Here is a 21,471-nt window from a genome sequence, read left to right as displayed (position 1 = left end):
AAGTGTTCACAGAAAGTCTTATGATCCTATATATTTCTGTATTATCAGTTGTAATATCACCTTTTTCATTTCTCATTGCATTCTCTTCTATTCTTAATTAATCCAGCTAAAAGTTTGCCAATTTTTTAATCTGCTTTGTTTTGAATCTTTTACATTTTTTTCTATGATCTTTTTTTTTTTAAATGATCTCTATTTCATTTCCCCTCTGATCTGTTGTTCCCTTCTCTCTGCTTACCTTGGCTTAGTTAGTTCTTTTCTAAGTTCCTTGAGATGTAGTTAGGTTTTTTATCTGGGATCTTTCTCTTTTGTTCATATATGCATTTCTGGGCTTCCCTTATAGCTTAGTTGGTAAAGAATCCACTACAATGCAGGAGACCTGAGTTCGATCCCTAGGTTGGGAATTATCCCCTGGAGAAGGGAATAGCTATCCACTCTAGTATTCTGGCCTGGAGAATTCCATGGACTATATAGTCCATGGGGTCACAAAGAGTCAGACATGACTGAGCGACTTTCACTTCACTTTATATATGCATTTATCACTATAAATTTCTCTTTATGAATCACTTTTGTGGCATCCCATTAGTTTTGGTATATTTTGTCTCCATCTGCATGTTTCAAGATATTTCTTGATTTCTCTTTTTTGACCCATTAGTTGTTCAGGAGTGTGTAGTTTATATTCTGTTTATACCAGATACACTGGAATGATTAAACCAGAAGCTAGAGATTAGTTATCAGTAGAGGGCTGGCAGGAGAATTCAGGGAAGGGGTGGGGTAGCAGGGGTGAGAAAAGAGTGACAATACTCGAGTATCTTTTGATAGTTCTGATTCTTACAACATATTGAAGGCAATGGGAACCTATTCCAATACTCTTGCCTGGAAAATCCCATGGATGGAGGAGGCTGGTAGGCTGCAGTCCATGGGGTTGCTAACAGTCAGACACAACTGAGCGATTTCACTTTTCATTTTCATGCACTGGAGAAGGAAATGGCAACCCACTCCAGTACTCTTGCCTGGAGAATCCCAGGGATGGAGGAGCCTGGTAGGCTGCTGTCTATGGGGTTGCACAGAGCCGGACACGACTGAAGTGACTTAGCTGCAGCAATGCTTCAGATACCATTCATTCATCTCCCCTCCAATAAAAAACAACCAGCATGAGACAGAGTGCATGTATGCTCAGTTGTCTAACTCTGAAAACCCATGCAAAACCTGCCAGACTCTTCTTTCCATGGGATTATCCTGGCAAGAATACTGGAATGGGTTGCCATTCCCTCCTCCAGGGGATGTACCTGAACCAGGGATTGAACCTGCATCTCCAGCATTGGCAAGTGGATTCTTTACCACTGAGCTAGCCACCTGGGAAGCCCATGAGGGGAGGGTACCTGAAATAAAAACATCAACAGATGGTCCTAACTATATATTATATTGAATAACAACATGGAAGGTGGTTGGGAACTAAAACTACGGAAAACACTGCCCTCAACGGATAAATGTAAGGCCAGATGGAAAAGGAACTATACAAACGCTCTAATCTGGTCAATAAATGTTTCTCACTTAGGTGTGGACTGGCAATTTTTTTTGGCTTCGAGTCATGCAGGATCTTAGTTCCTAGACCAGGGATCAAACCTGTGCTCCCTGCAGTGGAAACACAGAGTCCTAACACTGGACCAACTAAGTCCCTGGACTGGCAGTTCTAAAACTAATGTGTACACTAAAATTGACGAAGTAAGTAAAAAAGATTGCAGATAGTAAAGTCAGGTTCTTACCTGAGGAGAAAGAATTTACAAATAAGGAAAAGAGAGGCTAAAAGGAATCCTGTGAAGTTGAACTGAAATCTAAAAGTATTACTATAAAACTCATGTTTTTCCACATACATGTTTAGATAACTAGCTGCAAAATATGGATTTGTCTGTTTTCAAGAGCATACATGAGTGCTCAGTCGTGTCCACCTCTGTGCAACCCCATGGACTGTAGCCTGTGAGGCTCCTCTGTCCATGGGATTATCCTGGCAAGAATACTGGACTGGGTTGCCATTTCCTCTTCCAGGGGATCTTCCCCACCCAGGGATGCAACCCACAACTCCTGCATTCACAGGCAGATTATTTACCACTGAGCCACCTGGGAAGCCAGTGAGTGAACATACCTACATTTATTTCCTAGCTTTGGCTGCAGAGAGGGCCAAAGAGCAGTGATACTCTAGTATCAATGAGCAAATAAAGTGCACTTACCTTGGTTTCTATATGGCATTCTCCAATACATGGATCTAGGAATCTTAGAGAGGTGGTTGTTCCAGTACCTGGAATGAGTATCAGTGTTTAACATCTTGCCAGAAAGTAAAGAAATGCTTAAAAAGTGGGAAGGAGCTTTTCCAAGAAACATCGGCATCTACCTGAAGGAGCTCTTAATGACCAAAGCTGGAATAACTTCAGAAACAGAATGATAGTACTAGATTATAACCCAAAGGGGAAAAAAAAAATCATGAATCCATTATAATAAAATAAATTAGTGGGGAGAGGGACAGCTCTTCCTTACAGAAGTCCAATTAATAAATGTAGAAGAAATCAGGCAAATACTTCAGAAATAATTATTGTAACCAAGCAGCTAAAATTATTAGGTATGTTTGAGAAATCTATATAGTTTCAAAGTATCTCCCCAAGATACTTATCAACAAGGAAAAGATAGTAACTCTACAGTGGAGAAACCCAAAAGAAACCACTTAACCAAGTGGTCATGGTCAACATCACCTTGCAAACATACAACATCATGAAATGCATCATGCATTACGGACACACCTCTGTGGTATTCCTGCCAAAATGCATGCTCATTATAATCATAAGAAAACATCAGACAAATCCACATCAAGGGAATACTATTCAGGATAATTGATCAGTATTCTTCAAAAGCACCTTGTCTTTTTAAAGACAAGAAAAGACTGGGGAACGATTACAGAGACATAACAACTAAATACAATGTGGGATCCTGGGCTGGATCCTAGATTAGAAATAGTGGATAAAGTGGTGAAATTCAAATAAGGTGTTCAGTTACTAGTGTTATATCGGTGTTAAGTTCTTGCTTCTGATAATGGTACTGTGCTGTGCTTAGTCGCTCAGTGGTGTCCGACTCTTCGAGACAGTGGTACTGCTGCTGCTGCTGCTAAGTTGCTTCAGTCGTGTCCAACTCTGTGCAGCCCACCAGGCTCCCCCGTCCCTGGGATTCTCCAGGCAAGAACACTGGAGTGGGTTGCCATTTCCTTCTCCAATGCATGAAAGTGAAAAGTGAAAGTGAAGTCGCTCAGTCGTGTCCGACTCTTCGCAACCCCATGGACTGCAGCCTACCAGGCTCCTCCATCCATGGGATTTTCTAGGCAAGAGTACTGGAGTGGGGTGCCATTGCCTTCTCCGAGTGGTACTACGGTTATGTAAATATTAACATTAGGGAAAGCTGAGAAAGGGACATATGAACCTACTATTTTTTCAACTTTTCTGTAAGTTAAAAATTAGTTCAAAACTAAAGTCTAAGAAGAAAGGTAGGAGAGGATAATATGGTGAAACCAGTTAGTGTAACTGACTTTTTTCTTTCCCTAGCTACTTTTGGACACTTTGGTATTCACAGAGCAGCCTGCCTGTGGAGTCTAGGACACGTTCTCGAAGCTGGTTCCTCTGGAAGCAGACACTGAACTGGAGGTGGGAATTCACCCTGGCAATGTGCAGTCCTGGGCTGGGACCCAGCTCTCACACTGTCTGGGGGCACATGTCCACTCAGCCCCTGCCAGCCCCTCCCTTGAGTGCTTCAGGTACCCGTTTGGAACCTTCCAACCCTTGTGTCAGCTGGCAGGAATACAGCTGTCTCCTCAGTTCTACAACCAAGTGGTACTTTGACTCCTTGTGAGAGACTGGACAGGCAGATGGGAGGTGGCAGGAGCCATCCTGCTGGCAGAAGGCCATCACTGTAAAACCATTTTCTTGGCTGGTACCAGTCAGACACAGAATCAACTTAAAAACAAGACAGAGCCTAGAGGAAGACAGGATGCATGGGAGCTAACTAGGAAGTCACAGTGAATTGATTTCAAGTAGCTGCAGCTGTGATTATTTTTAGCCACAGGCTTCAACCAGCTTTCAAAACCGGCTAATCAGAGTTTCACAGTAGCTAGCAAGTAAAACCAGCACAAAAATTTAGCTTTTAATTTAATTGACAGCAAGAATCTGCTTAGCTGGGAGATGGCTCGGAAGGCAAATCAGAGGAAAAAAACTTTTCACCGCAAGTTTAAGATAATTTTTCACATCTGCCACTTTTGAAAATAAAGACTTATTTAGTAAATCTGTTTCTGCCACCCCAGCTCAGTATTATGTATGCATTTTGGGTAAAACAAATCATTTCGCCACCTAAACTTGAAAGAAAAATAAACTGATGACAGTTAAGTTCTAACAGATGCCCCACATCCACCCCTGCACTCTAGTAGCGTATCCTGCAGGAAGCTGTTATCACAGCCTAAATGGGTTTAATGTATCCACACCAACAGGCACAGAATAGCCAGGCTGGCCGATGCTGGGACCAGATTGCTGGCTGCTTCCTGAAGGGTCCAGGGCCGCCCAGGAGGAGAGGCCTCAGGAGCCAATACAGGGGGGTGGGTGGGGCGCTGTAACAATTTCCTCGACCACATCTCAAAGGAAGTAAAAGGGACCTGCAGGGGGAAGAGGTTTGGGAAAGGGAAGGGAAGGGAAAAGAGGGCGACTGGTGGCAAACATGACAGAGTCTGGAGTACACAGGAAAAGCCAGTCCGTCTTTACTGTAGTGAGTGCAGGATACAAATAGTTTACAACAACCTCTAACATTTTCTTAACCATTTGATAAAAAGTTCACTATAATATTTATTGTATAATGAAGGAAAAAAACAACACATTCAGGGAAAAATTGAGATTAACTTATTTTTTCTTAAAAGGTTCATCTCAAGGATGGCAACAAAGTCCAGCTTGTGCCGCCAAACGGTTTTACATGTTCAAACCGTGTACAGCTTCTTGTGTGAACTGTTGACTACAAACATTTACCAAATACATAAATCTCTTTTAAAAAAGCCATTTTAAATATAGCAAAGCAGTGTCTTCTTGCACAGCAAAGTGAAGAAAGTTTCTACAGAGAAATAAAAGTTTTACATTTGTAAAATCTTTTTCACATTCTAATCATCTAGCTTCTTATGATCCGATGCCAGGAGTTTTCTGGTTCCTTATTTACTATGTATTTCTTGTGCGCATGATGGTTAATACAGAAAATATGTTAATGCTTTATTAGCTGTCCTTACAGTAAAAGGAAATGGTAAAACATATATTGTTCTTTTAGAACAAACCCCTGATTTAGTCTCTTAACACAATGGACATAATTAGGGCTCAAAAGATGGAGTTTTGATTGGGACCATCTGTAGACATACAATGGTGACTTTCCCTTTCAATGTAGTACCAGGTAGACTGCTGAAGGAAGTACAGCTGCTGGAAACTGTACTTGAACCAGTGCAATTTACTCTAGCTTTTTTTGTTTTTGTCTTTTAGTAATAAAATACTTCATCTGCAGGGATAAAATTTCTTGCGATGGTGTCATACAAAACACAGGAGTCCAAAAAGGGTAAGAAAAGTAGGTTCTAAAGTAACGTGGTTCGTGTCTTCCCCACTCTGAGCTGGTTCCCACCAGGAGATGCGTGTGTGTAATGTGTTCGTACATGGGGTGAGAGTGCCTCTGTCAAGTCCATATGCTCTAAGTCACACTGGGCATATGAGAAAAGGGTTAACAGTCAAATACTCAGTTCCTGAAAATGGAATACATTGTTACTTGGTCAGTGTAATTGAAATACAAACTCCGAGCCTTGGTAATATTATTTTAGAAAACAGTAGTTGTACTGATTATAAACCTGCATAGAAAGAAAGACTATTGAGATACAGTCAGAAAAGCCATCTCGTAAGGCACACAAGAAAATAGACAGTAAATGTGAATGTGTTAACTCCTATCCCATGTACAGCAGAAGTTCATGAACATGCATAAATAACAACCAAAGAAGCACTGAACACTTCAAAGCTATAAATGGTTTACAAAGTGGTAAGGATTATCTTGGAAATTCAGTGTTGGGAAACTGCGTTGTTTCAATTAGGTGTGATCTCATGAAGAAATGTGCCTGTAAGTTGTTCAGTAAAATAAGTATATTTAAAACAAAACAAAACAAATCCATTCTGAATAAAAACCAAATGTCTAAACCGATGAGAGGGGAGAGTGTATCACCCTCCCTTTTTTGGCCTCTATCAAAATTTACTACCCAAAATGTCATTAAAAACAGAATTCCACTTTGCAGCTGTGAATGCCACAAGTTTATCCTGTACCTAACTACCTATGTGTCAGCCAGGAAATCTGGCTGATGATTTGTCACAAACAGCATATGAGGAAAATGTCACAAGGAACGCAATTTAGGGGGAAAAAGCAAAAACATAAGTAAAAATTGTAGGTAGCTGCTTAATATTAAGTTTAAAATATAAAATAGCAGTAATTTTCAACCCTTATTTTGAGTTTCTCAAGAAAACGAGTATTTAAAAATCGACGATGAAAGATATACAGGACTTTGAATTTTGTCATGGCACAAGCCCAGGGAACTGCCGAACTTGCTGTCACCACTTAGCTGTCTTCCTGAGAGAGTAAGGCCTTGGTCAGCATCTCAGTTGAGGGCATCAGGATGGCAAGAGTCATGCCAAGGATCTGCACCATGAGAGGACTTCTCCCCACACTGAAGTGTCATTCAATGCACAGAGTGTCCAGAATGATAGTTATCTTGTAACCAGCTGCATCAATCTATTTTAGAGGGTCAAGAAACAAAGATCCCTTCCCCCACAAATATTCTTCCCTAATCATTTACCACTTATAAAACCTTTGTGCTCATCTACTATTTTGCCATTTTCTCTAATATTAATTAAATTAGGTCAGTTTTTCTACTATATTTTTTTTCCTCACAAAAGGCAAGTTTTAAATAATGCCTTATAAAATCTGTTACAACACATTTTACATTTATGCAGGATGAACTTAACATCAATTTTTTTTGCCACTTTGCTATTTATATACACATATAAAATATATAATAATGCTTAACCCATACGGCACAAAGATTACAATGTAACATCACACATTCACCACCAGTGAGGGGAGAAACCCCTTTATACAATCCTCTGAAAAGACTGGGCCAATAATTAAAATCCAAAGTACAGTATATTTAACAAAATAGTAAATATTAAACAGTGAATACTCTACTTAATAAGGATCTCGCCTTTTCCCCCTAAATTGGCGGCAATCCACAAAAATATACTTTTTAATCTGGTGACCATACAATACATAGGTACTTACATCAAAGGTGATAATATATTTAAGATGCTATATACACAAAGAGTTTGGCTCAACTTTTAATTTACATATAGAATAATAAGTGTTCATGGCTTTTTTTTTCCAAGGTTCTGCTTGCAAGATATTTTTGTTTGTTTTTTTCCCCCTCTCAAAATAAAAACTAAAAAGTTAAAACAAGATAAAGCTATTCTCTAAAAAAAAAAAAAAAGTTACAACATACAGCTTTGGCTTATATAAATAATTCATAGCAGAATGTGTTCAAAAGTAGTGAATATAATTTTATATATAGTCATCAATTTATAAGGGTGTTTTCTTTTATATAAAATATACATGAGCTAAAATCAGTTTCTTTAATTTTATGATATGAATGTAAAAAGAAACTTCTGACATATTCCAATTATAACTTAATATATTAATTTACTGTTAATGCTCTATATCTCTAGGCTAATATTTTCTGAATATCTCATGCGTGTTTTCTATTCTCTCTCTTTTTTATTAGCTAAAGATCACTTCTTTGACCCAATACATTTTTGCACGTGCAAAACAGTTATGTGTGGGGCTTTTTTGTTATGTTTTTTAATATCAACAGCCCTTTCCCATGCACCTCTTTGCAATAGAGACCCATGCCAGGTTGGGTAATTAATATAAATGACATTTTATGTACAGTATTGCTTTCTTGGTTCCTGCTTTTCTACTGCTCTGTTCTACAAAGCATTTTTCTTAAGTAACTACAGTCACCGCACAGTTAAATAAAACAAGTAGGGGCCCTCTAGGTTTCTGCAAGCTAGTGTGGGAGAATTATATATAGGGTACATGTTTCTCTGCAAAAACTGGTTATCTTATGAAACAAGTAGTCCAAGGAAGTGCCAGACTAGACTCTGCCTACAGGGTGCTGTTTGCCGTGGTATGCACACCTGCAGATCTACAAGAGTTAGCAGGTAAGTGCCTGATTCTGTGTACGCAACACACACCCACACATACACACACTCACACCCACATACATATATATGTAAAGGGATATATATGTATGTATGTACATATAAATATATTTAACTCATGTCCTTATTTACCAGTTTAGATATGTAGAGCAGTTCACTGCAGTAACACAAAGTACAAACACCTGCCTGGAAGCCTTAGGTCACCCACGCATCCATCCGCATCCGCTTTACGGAAGGGCTTTCTCTGTCCTCAGAGTTTGGGGGCCGGCCGAGCACAACAGGAGAGTGGAAGTCGCCCCGCGGATCCTCCCGGTCACTGCCGTCGTAGGAGCTGCTGGAGCTGCTCAGACTGTCCACAGGGGAGCGGCCCACTTCCTGCCGGGGCTGCGGCTGTGGGGCCTGTGGCGGCGGTGGTGGCGGCTGTGGCTGCTGCTGCTGCTGGAAGCCTGATGGGGTCATTCGATCCCGGGGAGGTGAAATTGGTTCTGACTTAATGTTGATGTTTTGGTTGGTATTAATGGATAAATTTGAACCCTGAGATAACTGCCCTCCAGCACTGAAGGAAAAAAACAAAGATCTGTTAGACAGCTGGTTTGTGACTGCATCTGCAAGAATGGGATACTACAGATACCACCTGACTGACAGAGAGCCCAGGGTCTGAAACACTGCCGTAACTCCCCAAGACTAGTTTTGGTGTTTCCTGCAGTGCTTCACACAGAAAAAATAACATATCCCTGGTAAAAACAGAAATGAGTAGTCAAGATTTCTAGTGGCTGGTTCTGTTACCTTAATCTTGGTACTTCTGTGGCTGAAGTTTCCAAAACAGTGTCAGTGACTGACGCGCGGGGACCAAAGTGGCAGAGGGACAGTGGCACCCTGACCCCAACTCCCTCTCCGCTCTGCTCTGCCTCTGTGATGGCACCCGCCACCTACGCTCACAGCAGCTCTCAGAAGGCAGCCACGTCACCCCACTCTCCAGACGAGTCTCAGAAAGGCTAAAAGAGTGGCTCAGAGGAGGACACAGTAAAGTGTGCACACGCCTCTTCCTCAGCCTGAGCACCAAGCCTTTTCTGCCTGCCTTTGCATGGCTATTTTTAGTATGCTCATTTAGGATGCTCTGCACACGCCCGAGGGCCAAACACCTGTGTAAGCAAAGAGATTTCCCTCAGATACCCTGGCCATTTCTCCATGACATAGTTCCCGAGTTGATGACCAACAACAGTGTGTACTGTGGAGCTATCAGGATGCAGGGAGCCTCTCTGGGGACTTTTAGGCCAAGAGGCTGGGAGGCTGGGTGTCCCTCGTGTCCTGAGCAGGAGCGACACAGCTAACCTGTTACGCTGTCCCCTCTTCTGGACTGTTCTCCTCCAGCTTCTCCTTGGGCTGACTATTCTAGTTTTACCAAAACACCATTCCTTCTCTTCCTGCTAGTGATGCCTGTCCTACCTGAGCACCACTGTAATCCCTTTTCACACAGTCTGTAAGGAACATTCTCTTGCGAACCCTTCCTGGAGAGGTACAATGTGTGCAGTGGACTGGGGTCAACCACATGAATCCCCCGTAGCCTGACCCATACATAAGAAACCCAGCCCCTACCACCCTTCCCTACGATCCAGGGATAAAGCAACGGGCACAGCTCATTTTCTTATTCTGTCTGTTGATGTTAACCAAAGCAAGGAAAGAGAAGGGTGGCAGGTAGGCCTGAATACCTTCAGGTTACCTTTCTTCTAACAGTGGAATGAGACACAGGTTGGGAAGCGTAGGTAGAGGTTTGGTGAAAACATCTAGTCAGTTACTCACACGAGAGAGTTGAGGGCTGCTTGTCCTAAATGGTGCTGCTGCCAGGCAGACACCTGTCCCAGAGACAGCATTCCTGGCGAGTTGAAGCCCTGCAGTGCTGACAGGTCTGCACTAGTCAGCGAGTAGTCTAAAAAAGAAGGAAATGTTGCTTGTGTGTGTAATAAAAGGACCATACAACACCTGCTTTTCAAATAGTTGTGCCCATAATTTTCTTAGTCTGAAAGAAGCCAGGTACTTCATAGCATCAAAAAACTCCCTTTGTGCTTAGTCGCTCAGTCGTGTCCAACGAGCCCCCGAGGCTCCTCTGTCCATGGGGACTCTCCAGCAAGAATACTGGAGTGGGTTGCAATGTCCTCCCCTCCAGGGGATCTTCCAACCCAGGAATAGAACCCAGGTCTCCTACATTGCAGGCGGATTCTCTACTGACTGAGCCACCAGGGAAGCCAAAAACAAGCTTATGGTCTACAACTGACAAAAAATTTTCTTTCGGGAGGTTTCTAGGACCTAGCTATATTCAGTTGTCTGGGATTATTTCAGTAAAAAAGGTTTCAATTTTGTACTAAATATTTATAGCTTAATTTTTCACAAAAAGTTGAGATACTTATTCCAGGATTGTAAACAGAAATAATAAAAATGCTGTCACTAAAAGATGTTCCTATACAATTGCTATTTAAAATATATATGCCCACCACTACCCTCATGAACAAAAGAGAAAACACTCCAGTTCATCCTGACTACAACTAGTTCAGCATGTCTCATATTTTTGAAGTACAGGGGAAACAGAAAAGATTCAGGACCCCTTTTCATGGGCTGTCAAGCTTAGTGACATAGACAGTATATTCACTATCATACAATTAACTAATTGCATTTTTTCGAAGTACAGGAACTGTCAAAGATCCCTGATTGCATGCAAAATCAAAGTTCATGAAAAACTTTGTGTTATAAGACATAAACGCTTCAGTCATAATCATTTTGGCCAAGACATAGCATGTTAGTTATCACTCACATATAGAGTTATTTCAGTTCAACATTAACATTTGTTTTTTTCCATTTAGTTCTAAAGACAGGTGGCAAAAGCTCTTCTACTTTTAACTTCTTTTTCATGTCTTGAGAGAAGTATTTAAAGAAATTAGTCTCCCTGGTGAATTAGCATTTTAAAAAAGAACCTGAGTTTAAACAGCATAGCTGTGCTTGGGATCTTTTTTCAGTCACTGCTCTCTAACATTGCCTTGCCCCTCCCCACAGAAGCTGGGTCGGGGGGGTCCATCACACTGCGCCTTTCACAGTGCCTCCAAGTCCTTCCAACTACCCACTTGACATGTCTACTTGTCATGATGTTTCTCCAGACACATCAAGTCTGACATGATCCCACTGGACTCATCATTTCCTCCAAACCTGCCTCTCTCTAGTAAATGGCACCAACTCTCCTATAACTGTTCATGCCAAATCTGTGGGTGTTACCCTTGATACTTACTTCCACCACCAACAATCAAGTCTAGTCAATTCTAGCTACTGTCTCTCAAGCCTGCCCACATCTCACCGTCTCTATTGCCACCAGCCTAGTTCACACCTTTAGCACTCATTAGTTGGACTATCATAGTAGCCTCTTGTGTGGTCGCGCCATGAGTGCTGTAGTTAAGTGATCATACAAAACAAATATAGTCATGATACCGCTCTGCTTAAAACCTTTTTATGGCTTCCCAATGTCTCAAGATCATGTCCAAAAGTCCTCAGCAAGGCGTATGCATCCCAACCTCCCTCTGTGGTTTCAACTCTACAGCCATCTGGCCACGTCAGCCATGCTCCTGCTGCCTCTGCACACAGTGCTCCCCGTTCCTGGGGCACTCTCCCTACTCTGCCTGGCTGAGGCAGGTCGAAGCCTCTTCAGGTCAAAGCTTCAGTATGGCCCTTAACAGGATGGTGATAAATTACTCCTAGAGCTATTTGTCTTGTGTCTTTCTCCTCTGATAGACCCTACGTTCCATTGTTAACTGTGCGCTCCTGTATATTGCCAGTGCCTGGCACAGTGCTTGTCACACAGAACACACTCAATCAATCTGTGCTGAATGGATCCATGAATAAGGTAAGAAGCTGGGAGTGATCTTACAGATGGGCATGAGGAAGTGTCTATATGATTCCTCCACACAGAACTACTGTACTTTTTGAAATGTTGCTCATTTATTTATCCCTGTACTGACTGACTGGCACGTGTTTGATTCTTAACTATGTACAGAAAGGTAGTTGATATACTAATGAAAGACAAAATATAGATGCATGTTTTAAAAAGATAAATACATTAAAGATAACGTGGTAACATTAAACAGAACAGGTGCTCTGAGAGAGAAGTAAGTAGTTACAGGAGTGAGACTGATAAGGGATGGTTTCAAGAGAATGTGACTCCATTTTTGTGTTTTGGTAATTCCTTCTGGACTTTGGAAAAAATATTCTTTAAAGCCAATGGCATTTCTAAAAACAAATATAGTGGGGTATCTAAGTTTTCTATTGGAAAAACCTGTCATGAAATGCTCAGTAAACTGTAATGTAATGGTGACACCCAGCTCAAGAACCATCTCCTCGGCCAACACTCCTCTGAACATTCTAGCTCACAAATTTTCTACTTTCCTCACCTTTTCAAGATCAGAGTATAAACTGGTAACCTCAACAACTCAGGACTTCCCCTCCATAGGTTACCAACTTGGGTATGTCTCCTTTTCCAGAATAAACCTGGGAGAAAATGTATGTCCCTAGACTAGTGTTGCTCATATAGCTGGTGACCAGGACAATGAAACAGAATTTCTATGAACGTATAATCCCTGGCTTTACTCTAGATTTAGTTGATGGATTTGGACATTTTTTTTTTTATATTGATTGTTGGAAAAGGTAGTAGACATTTCCTAAGAAGCTTTCTTTTCAACAAAACCATTTAAAGTCATTTTTGTTTTAAAAGAACTACTTGGAATTAAAGCAGCAATCAAATATATTAATGGCTCTGCACCCCTCAGGGAGCTCCACAGAGCAGGGTGAAAGACTGTGCTACAGCATTTACCCTGAAGTCTGAAATTAGATGATCTTTATTAATCTATCAGAATCACAAAAATGCCCTGCCCTGTGGTCTCTGAAAAACTGGCAAGGTATTTTTAACTCTTTCTCTCGCTCCTCCTCCTTTTGAAGCATCAGGTGTTTGGCTCAGCTAGTGAGAAAGGGAAGCTCCCCCATGTGTCCTCTGCCAATCCCTAAATGGCACATCTAGAGAAACCTTCATACATCGGGCTCTCCACACAGCACTCCTCCAATCACTGCAGTATTTTTAAACTTATCTAATATACTCCCTAAATAGGGTATTTGTGGATGAAAAGTCTAAATACCATGAATGAGTGAAAAGCTCACCTCAGAGGTGAGGAGTGACTGGCTTTGAAGAGAAATAAGAAAGCTCCTGGTCTTGCTCCCGAGGCACAAACAGTAGAAACCAAACGGGCTATCACAGGGAAGAAAATGTGACCTGCTGACACAGCCACCTAGATCCACCTCCCTGAGTTCCGAGGTACCAAGGGATGCTGTCTTTCCCAAGGTAGGTTGACACAGCATACAGAAAAACATCTTATTTTAAAAGCTTGGAAGAGTGAGATGCTATGTAACAAGAACTACATAGAAAACACCAAGTGTTTTGCTCCGTTTGCTATGCGTCATAATTTGATAAGAGCTAGTTGTTTCTCAGGGGTAAGCAGAAGTTCATGCTGGGGAATCTTTCTATAATCAATGTGTATTGTGTAATTTTTTCAAGACTAGCATGTGTTTCATTAACATATCCAACTGTGAATCTAAGAAACTTGAAATAACTTCAATAAATATATTTTTTAAAAAATCACAAAAGTACACACTGAAACAAAACAAATAAAAAAACCCCACAAAAGGCAACAGGGCAGGCTCACCTGTGTTGTAGGCGGTCGGCATTGCTGAGTACACCAGGCCCTGCGGAGGCAGGCTTGGAGTTGTCACAGACACCACTGGGGTAGCTAGGGGTTGAGTGGCTTGAGAACTGCTTATCCTTTGGGTATTCTGTGAGAGAGTAGAAAAAAGTGTTATTCTATGAGTATTTATATTTAAGCTTAATATTTAAAATAGAACATTCAATTTAAAAGTGACATTTTTCACAGTTTTATGATGTGAACATCATTCCCTGAAGCAAGTGATTATGTGAAAACTTTAAAAATACTAATGAGAATAACTATTTAATTTTAAGGGATGTATTTTACATTAATCATTCATTTTCTCCTAGTGCCTTTTTCAGAGAGTTTATTGATGTCAGAGATACATCCTTAAAATAGAAAACTTGCATTAGGGCTGATAACACTTATATGTTAACATAAATGAGGATTTGATGCCCCTTATAAAGACTGCCAGGCTACCCTACCTAAGTAAGATATGTGTAGATTTTAAATACCTGAGGATAGCAAGGTTATCTGTGTATATATAGATTATAAGTCCGTGAGAGTCCAAAAGAGTTCAAAACTACTTCTATTTGCTGGATTTACAAATTAACAGGGTTTTAAGTCATAGCTTACTAAACTGCAGCTTGTATTCATATTTCCTTCCCTGAGATCCTGCAGTTAACACACACACAAATATGTATATGTGTATGTATTTAGATATAAATTTTTATTAAGATTTTTCTAAAGAGCAGTCTTAGGTTCACAGAAAAATTGATGAAAAGGTACAGAGATTTACCATATACTCCCTGACACTATACATGCAGAGCCTCTCCCATCATCCAACATTGACCTGTTTTTTAATGGCAGACTCAGCCATGTATCCCTTCTTCAGACGCTTATGAATGGAGAAGCTTTGAGTATAGAACTTTTAAATAAAATATAATACTTCTCATAGGGCTGCAGATGACCAATGGTAAATGCTTGCTGACCAACAGCATCTACATAGCATCCTATCTACAGTGGGAGTGAAACAAAATGAACTACAGAATAATCAAGTCAGTTTAAGGCAGTCACCATTCTCTAAGGGTATGGGTATGAAAGAGCAGTTTCTCACAACGCGCTGCCTCAAGCGAACACGTTCTAAAACTGAGAATCAGTGAAAGAGAGACTCCAAGTTTCATGTGGTTAGAACACAAGAAGGCTAAAGCATAACTCCAGGGTTTTTTTCTAAATGAAGAAATTACAGCCTGGTAACTGACATTTAGGGGGCCTAAGCCATATCAAAGTATAACTCAGTGCCCTTGAGATTACAGAGAGTCAGGATGTCATTCAGTTTTCTCTATCACTATTTCAAATGGTAATCAGATTGAAGACCTTTGGTTAGATCTAGATATTTCATATCTCATTTTATTTTTTTTTAGTTTGTATTTTCTATCCAATCTTAAGTTAGAGGATATTAGAAAGACCACTCAGGCTATACTGGCCTGATTCTTGTCCCAGATTCACTAATTCCTGAGCACTGGAAAAATCCTTCACCCTCTCCAAATCTCTTTGGTTGCAAAGCAGAGAAGATGGTGATCGCTGCACTGCTGCTTTGCAGTACTACTGTGAGAATCTAGTAAGGCAACAGTAAGAAGTGCTTTGATAAATTAAGTACTTCGGAAATGTAAGATATATCCTTAAATTGTTCTAAGATACTCTCTGGCCCAAGATTTCTACATAACTGGCTTTTTTTTTTGTTTTTTTTTGAAGGTAAATATCCACAGCTATTCCCTTGGAGCTGTCAGAAAGGAGAGTTGTTCTAGAATTGCAAAACTTCTAAAGGCATCTCTATAGCCTGGCTCTAAATGGGCCTTTAGTGTAGGTTCCAGGGCACTCACTTTGGGTCAGACCCACTCATGATTCTATTCTAGAGCTCAAGCCAATTTGAACAACTTTCTAGATTCTAACAGATTGTGTCTCTGATTGTGATTTGGTTCTGACACACAGAGCTCTGCATTTTAATTAAGTTTTAGAATTTGAATTAACTTAAGTTTTAGAGAATATCAATGACTATTTACAGTTTCTGGTTAAATGTTTGTTTCTTAATCAAAAGTATTTTTATGTGCTAGATTTTAGTCTTCAAATACTTAGAAATTTACCTTTGAGATTTTGTAGTTGAGGGTATACTTTAAGGAATGTAAAAGTCAACATATAACAACTAGGTATACATTTTTGTCTCAGCATCAAGTTAAAAATTTTAGTGCATTTTTGAGACAGAGATCTACTTTGAGAGAACAGAGATCTGTTCTCACAAATTTTGTCACTGAAACTTCAAGAGTCAAATACTAGGTGAAAAACACAGTATGCCATGGTCTAGCCTGGCTCTATCCATGCCCTACCTTCACCTCCACGGAAGTCTCCTAATGTGACCTCAAGATGGGGTGGTGGTGGTGGTGTGTGTGTCTGTAAAACAGTGACACTCCAATACATTGGTTCTACCCATCAAGGCTCATAATCTCAACGGCACTGATTTCCACAGCCACTAGAGGGCAACATACTGCTAGATAATTCATAAATTCACAAGGAAGCATTCATGATTAACTTCTTAAGGGTATAAATAGTGAGATTTAATCTAAGACACATTATTTAATCTTAAACTATCATTTGCTAATCATTATTGTATCAGTAAGTAAAGTATTTGCCTAAAAGATACTTAAAATCTGCACATGATATAATCCAACACCACAAGAATTCCATGGCCAAGAGATTTCCATGGATTGTATAGTCCTTGGGGTCCCAAAGAGTCAGACACGACTTTCACTTTCATCACTTTCGGTGTATTTTAGTTATCCAATGTGAAACCACATCCAAAACTGTGAGAGTGATCACAAAGTTAAAGAAGAATCTTTAATTTTAAGGACAGAGCACAACCTTATTTGAAAAGAAACAAATTGCGCAAAACACACCAGCATGCAAATATATGTAATAATAAAATGTAAAACGAACAGATGCCTTTCCCCCATGCTTTCATGCAATCTAAACCCCTGCCCATGCTAAAAACTAAACATTTTCAAGTCTTTAGTTCCCTTAAAGTCACCTAATTAGCAGCTGACTTCGAAATCAGAAGATCAGTTCTGTGAGATTTGAGTTTTAGTTCCCAAAGAAAGAGCAACTGAAAGTTATTTTTAGTCAAATTTATTTTCTAGAAGAAAAGCCAATAGAAATCATTTGTTTTTGAAAAAAAGTAACAGCTACTATTAAGGACAGAATATCTTCTGATAGAAAAAAAGGAAGTTTGTGTATGTTCAATTAAAGACATTCGTTTTAATAAACAGGGAACCCCCTTGTGGTTCAGATTGTCTCATGCAGGATGAAATAATTCTAACTCTGTGAAAAAGGTGACCTCACCAAAAATGATGTAATCTTTTTGAAAGAAAGAGAAACAACACAAGACAGTGTGTTACAATCTGAGGAACTGTGAGGGTGAAGTCATTTTCTAAAAATATATTAATAATTTGGGGAACTATGTAAGGTATTTTATATCTTTCCTTAAAAAATTCTTTAACATGTCTTGTGATCACGGGCAGCTATTGTTTATAAAGGCTCTATTCCAAAGTTTCCAGAACAAATAAAACAGGTCAAGATATATAATTGTGAGTAGAAAAACCACATTCTGCAGTACCAGTGCTTGGTTCAGTTATTCAGAATGTTTGGACAGTATTTAACAGCAAGGAAAAAAAAAAATCTGTGTAACAAAGGGAACATTACTCAGATAAAAACATTGAAAAGAATTAGTACTTTCCATATCTTTTTCAATTCCATTCAAGTAGAAACCCACACTCACCAACTCCAATTCCTCTTCCTCCGACTGCACTCAGCACATAAGAGGAATAAGAGAGTTACTAAGACTGTTGGTACTTGAATATAAAATACTTCTTTAGAAAAACATGTTATCTGAACACTATGAGTTGTCTGGAAATCTAAAGAGATGATTATATAGGCAGTGAGTACAAATATACATTATTTATTGTCTCTGTACCTGTAGCTGACTTCAAAAGACAGGAAAGATTCTTTTAAGTTCTCTAGGGCCAGGATTTAAAGATCCTCCTACCCCAGTTTGTTCTGTTCTTATGCCATGCTGTGATAACATATAAAAGGACTTCCTAATCGTGAAACTAGTTTCTGTTTGGAATCTGGAGAACGCTAACACTATTTTTTTGTTTTTGTTTGTTCAGACACTAAGTTGTGCCCAACTCTTTGTGACCCCATGAACTGCAGCACGTCAGCCTTCCCTGTCCTTCACCATCTCCTGGAATTTGCCCAATACTTACATCTAAATCTCCCATCCCTACCCTACCTGGTTACACATGTACATTTATCTTAATTAAATTCTGTGGTGGGCAGAATTTATTTTGTCTTCTTTTTTCCCACAGTAACTAACACAGTATTATGAAACAATAAGAACTCAAATATTTGTTAATAAGTATAACAGTTTTACAAATTTATATATTTATCATTTGCAAATATAATTTTCAAATGAGTATAATAATTTCAATGGAGAAAAGCCACATAAAGAAAATGAGAGGAGAAATGAATTGATAAATCATACAGAAAAGAGATGAATGAAACATATTGCTCCTTTTCTTTATACACATATAAAAATATTAATATACTAGAATAATCCAACTAGTTTTTAAAAATTATTTTACTTGAGTAAGTCAAGCTTCTCTGTCAATCTGCGAAAGGTATCTTTATAAGCATCAGTGATCCATGAAGTCCCAATCTGAAAGCAGGTTTATCTGCAGACAACAGTGTGAAAGAGGAGTGAGGCTCATCACTGACTCTGAAAAATAACTACCTGGCCTATAAACTGCTGTTTCAAACGTGGCAAAATCCTCTTCAACTGTTTTGTTATACATATCTTCACCCATCTCCAACTGTTAAGACACAACAAAATACTATAGGTGTGTGTGTATTCATTTTTCACTTTAACCTACAGGGATAACAGTGTAAATACTGATAGTTTCTGGGGCAGATTTTAGAATTCCACAGAGATGCTTCATGAACTCTTAAAAAAGACCAAGATAACTGACAAGTTGCTAAATGTCAAACTTGTAGTTTGTCCATCAGTTTTGCAGTTTATTACAATTCTTATAAACATACTTCTATGCCTTAAATGAAACTTCCTATAGTTTTTATTTCTGAAGGATAGTGGCAGTATTCCACATCCAGTTCCTGAAAGACGAACCAAATGACTAGGATTCTCCACTATAAACATCACTATTTTTCTTTTTATAATCAACAATTATTTGGGGAGTGATATTCTGAGATTTTTTAAATATCTTGTTTCTCCTTAAATTTTTGCTAACTTTAGTACTCATCCATTGACCTTGCCTTCAAGGTCTGCACTGTTGTATTATAATGGTGATTTGCCATTTCGCTCATTCTTTCTACAGGCATTGATTAGACGTCTTCTCTAACGAAGAGCTGTCCCTTCTACATTTATTCAATCACTAAGTAACAGTCTCATTATTTTTTAATTCTTTGTGTTATAATGCAATAATATTATTTTTTTTTCTTTAAACCTTTCTTTTTTGAGCAGTTCAGGAAAACTGAGGGGCATACAGATTTTCCATAAACTCACATATACATAGCTTTCCCCATTACCAAAGTGGTACATTTGTTACCATTATCACCCAACATCCCTAGTTTACATTTAGGGTTCATTCTTGGTGTTGCATAATTCTATGGGTTTGTTCAAATGTATCAATAATTATAATATCAGAGTGTTTCACTGCACTAAAATGCTCCATGCTTTGCCTATTCATCCCTCCCTTTCTCCAACTCCTGATCTTTTTACTAAAAAAAAGAAAAGTTTTGCCTTTTCCAGAATGTCATATATAGTTGGAATCATGCAGTATGAAGCCTTTTCAGATTAGCTTCTTTCACTTAGTAATCTGTATTTAATTTTCCTCCATTTCTTTTTATGGCTCAATCACTTATTTCTTTTAGCACTGAAAAGTACTCCATTGTCTGGATGTACCAGTTTATCCAGTTACCCACTGAAGGACATCTTGGTTGCTTTCAAGTTTTGACAATTATGAATAAAACTGCTATAAACATCCATGTGCAAGTTTTTATGCAGGTAAATACCAAGGAGTGTGATTGCTGGATCATATGGTAAAAGTATGCTTAGTTTTGTAAGTGGAGAAGGAAATGGCAACCTACTCCAATATTCTTGCCTAAAGAATCCCGTGGACAGAGGAGCCTGGTGGGCTGCTGCAGAGTCAGTCATGACTGAAGCAACTTAGCATGCATGCATGCATTGGAGAAGGACGTAGCAACCGACTCCAGTATTCTTGCCTGGAGAATCCCAGGTACGGAGGAGCGTGGTGGGCTACCGTCTGTGGGGTCACACAGGGTTGGACACAACTGAAGCGATTTAGCAGCAGCAGTTTTGTAAGACGTCACCTGTCTTCCAAAGTGGCTTACCATTTGGCATTCCCACCAGCAATTTGTGACAGTTCCTATTGTTCCACAAACTCACCAGCATTTAGTGTTCTCAGTGTTCCAGATTTTGGCCATTCTAACATGCATGTAGGAGTATATCGTTGTTTATTTTGTGGATCATGCCTATAGTGTTATATCCAAAAATGCATCACCATACCCAAGGTCATTTAGGTTTTCTCATTTATTATTGTCTAAGAATATTAGAGTTTTGCATTTAAAAATTTTGGTCTGCAATCCATTTTGAGTTAATTTTTGTGAAGAGTCTGAAACCGAGTAGGGCCCTGTGGGGCTCCCAGGCACAGAGGCCTTTCTGTCCCCCATTTCTTGTAAGCAAGACTTTCTACGTGCATTGATTACAATTCCTAAGGAAGAGCTGTCCCTTCTCCATTTATTTATTCAGTCACTAAGTAACAGTCTATTTTTTATTCTTTGTGTTATAATCCAATAATATTATTGTTTATTTTGTTGTTTAAATTATTCTAGATCTGGCCATTGGGAGCTCCTCTGAAAGGTTGGTTCCTCTGACTTGACATGTATTTCCTTATCTGCTGGCCCCTCTGGATCAATGTGTATTTTCCTGGCCCTAGCTCTACAATCGATCACTTCTGCAAGGAGGCTTGATTCCTGTCACTGGAGAATGGTGTTTAGAAACTAGGACCTGAGGGCTAGGTGTGCTCGGTTTCCAGGTGTCACTCATTTAAGACTCAGCAGTCAGAGCGAGGAAATATCAGATGTATTTGAATTCATGTGTACACACATCTATACTTTTGTATCTATCTGTATATATGTTTAAAAAAATACATTTATACTGAAACCTCCAACTATAAATCCAGAAAAATAGGGTTCATTATAACCTTCCCATTCACCTTGCTTAACTGAAACTTTCTCAAAAAACCTGGCTTTATCTACAATGTATAGTATTCACTTATTTAAGGGTGTGTGTGTCTGTG

At 39.3% G+C, this 21,471-nt stretch overlaps 1 protein-coding gene across 25 annotated transcripts in view; it reads right to left on the bottom strand.

Annotated features, from left to right (window-relative positions):
* Nucleotides 1-4,756: 4,756 nt before the first annotated feature.
* The window catches only part of MEF2A (myocyte enhancer factor 2A), a 180,742-nt gene continuing 164,027 nt past the window's right edge, over nt 4,757-21,471 (bottom strand). For 12 of the 25 annotated variants that reach the window (XM_086364838.1, XM_086364842.1, XM_086364836.1 and 9 more), the window contains 4 exons: nt 17,856-17,879; nt 14,030-14,156; nt 10,101-10,227; nt 4,757-8,856 (listed from right to left, as the gene is read on the bottom strand). In XM_086364838.1, the coding sequence (XP_086220964.1) occupies nt 8,496-8,856; nt 10,101-10,227; nt 14,030-14,156; nt 17,856-17,879 (639 nt within the window). In that variant the 3' untranslated portion in view covers nt 4,757-8,495. The remainder of the gene's footprint in view (nt 8,857-10,100; nt 10,228-14,029; nt 14,157-17,855; nt 17,880-21,471) is intronic. The other 13 variants (XM_086364853.1, XM_086364858.1, XM_086364849.1 and 10 more) reach the window with 2 other exon arrangements.

Source organism: Bos grunniens, chromosome 21 (assembly GCF_055505025.1).
Source record: "Bos grunniens cultivar Pamir isolate PY7600 chromosome 21, Bosgru_T2T1.0, whole genome shotgun sequence".
NCBI classification, from domain to species: Eukaryota; Metazoa; Chordata; class Mammalia; order Artiodactyla; family Bovidae; genus Bos; species Bos grunniens.
This window is presented reverse-complemented; position numbering and strand designations above follow the sequence as displayed.